Below are 1,044 nucleotides of genomic sequence, written 5' to 3' on the forward strand. Positions count from 1 at the left end.
TTGTAATATAATATATTTATCGTTTAGAAAAAATCGTTTGCTACTATGGTAGCTGGGCCGCGTATCGTCCTGGACTCGGCGCATTCGAACCGTCCCACATAAATCCAGCTTTGTGTACACATATGATTTATACTTTCGTCGGTATCACCACCAATGGCGACGTACAAGTACTGGACAGCTGGCTGGATCTGCCAAGCGGTAGAGACGGTTTCGGAAAGTTTACCAGGCTCCGCCAATCTAGCCCAGGCACGAAAGCTATGATAGCGATAGGCGGATGGAACGAGGGATCCGCCAAGTACTCTCAAGTCGCGGCAAACCCACAACTCCGTGCTCGATTTGCCCAAAACGTCGTTAACTTCCTGAGGACGTACAATTTCGACGGTTTCGACGTCGACTGGGAGTATCCCAACCAACGAGGCGGAAATCCATCCGACAAGTGGAATTTTATCCTCTTGTTAAAGGAACTGAAGCAGGCCTTTAGTCAACACGGCTATATCCTCAGCGTGGCCGTAGGTGCTGCGAAATCTTCGGCCTCTAAGTCCTACTATATTCGCGACGTGTCAGAAAATGTTGATTTTATTAATCTGATGACGTACGACTTGAATGGATCGTGGAATTCGGTCACGGGAATCAACGCCCCGCTCTATGCTTCCTCGAACGAACATGGAGACCAAGCCAATCTCAACGTTGTAAGTCTTCGCTATTGGTTTCGTGAAAATTACGAATTAAACTATACAACACTTTTCTTGCAATATAATTCATGACCGTACAAAAATATAATTTTATTTGTAACGTATAGAAGTGATCAAAATTTTTATTTATATTTATATTTTAGCATGCGGCTGTCCATTATTGGTTATCGGAAGGGGCGTCAGCGGATAAGCTCATTCTCGGTGTAGTCGGATACGATGACCCAACGTAAGTATTTCTTTCATACTAATGTAAAATATATTGGGCCGTATTGGAAAGTTAGTGTCGATTTTTGGTGGACGGCATTAGGACAGGTTTAAGTAGTATATCAAAATTTAGGTGCTGCCTTTTTTT

General features: G+C 43.5%; 1 protein-coding gene across 1 annotated transcript in view; it reads left to right on the forward strand.

Moving 5' to 3' along the window:
- Window positions 1–918, forward strand: part of LOC108623128 (putative chitinase 2) — a gene marked incomplete at both ends in the record, with an annotated part of 3,620 nt that extends 2,702 nt beyond the window's left edge. The window contains 2 exons of the mRNA XM_018021436.1: window positions 28–689; window positions 836–918. Coding sequence (XP_017876925.1) covers window positions 28–689; window positions 836–918 — 745 coding nt within the window. The remainder of the gene's footprint in view (window positions 1–27; window positions 690–835) is intronic.
- Window positions 919–1,044: the final 126 nt, after the last annotated feature.

Source organism: Ceratina calcarata, unplaced genomic scaffold (genome assembly GCF_001652005.2).
Source record: "Ceratina calcarata isolate Rehan_Ccalc_2016 unplaced genomic scaffold, ASM165200v1 scaffold2521, whole genome shotgun sequence".
Taxonomy (NCBI): domain Eukaryota; kingdom Metazoa; phylum Arthropoda; class Insecta; order Hymenoptera; family Apidae; genus Ceratina; species Ceratina calcarata.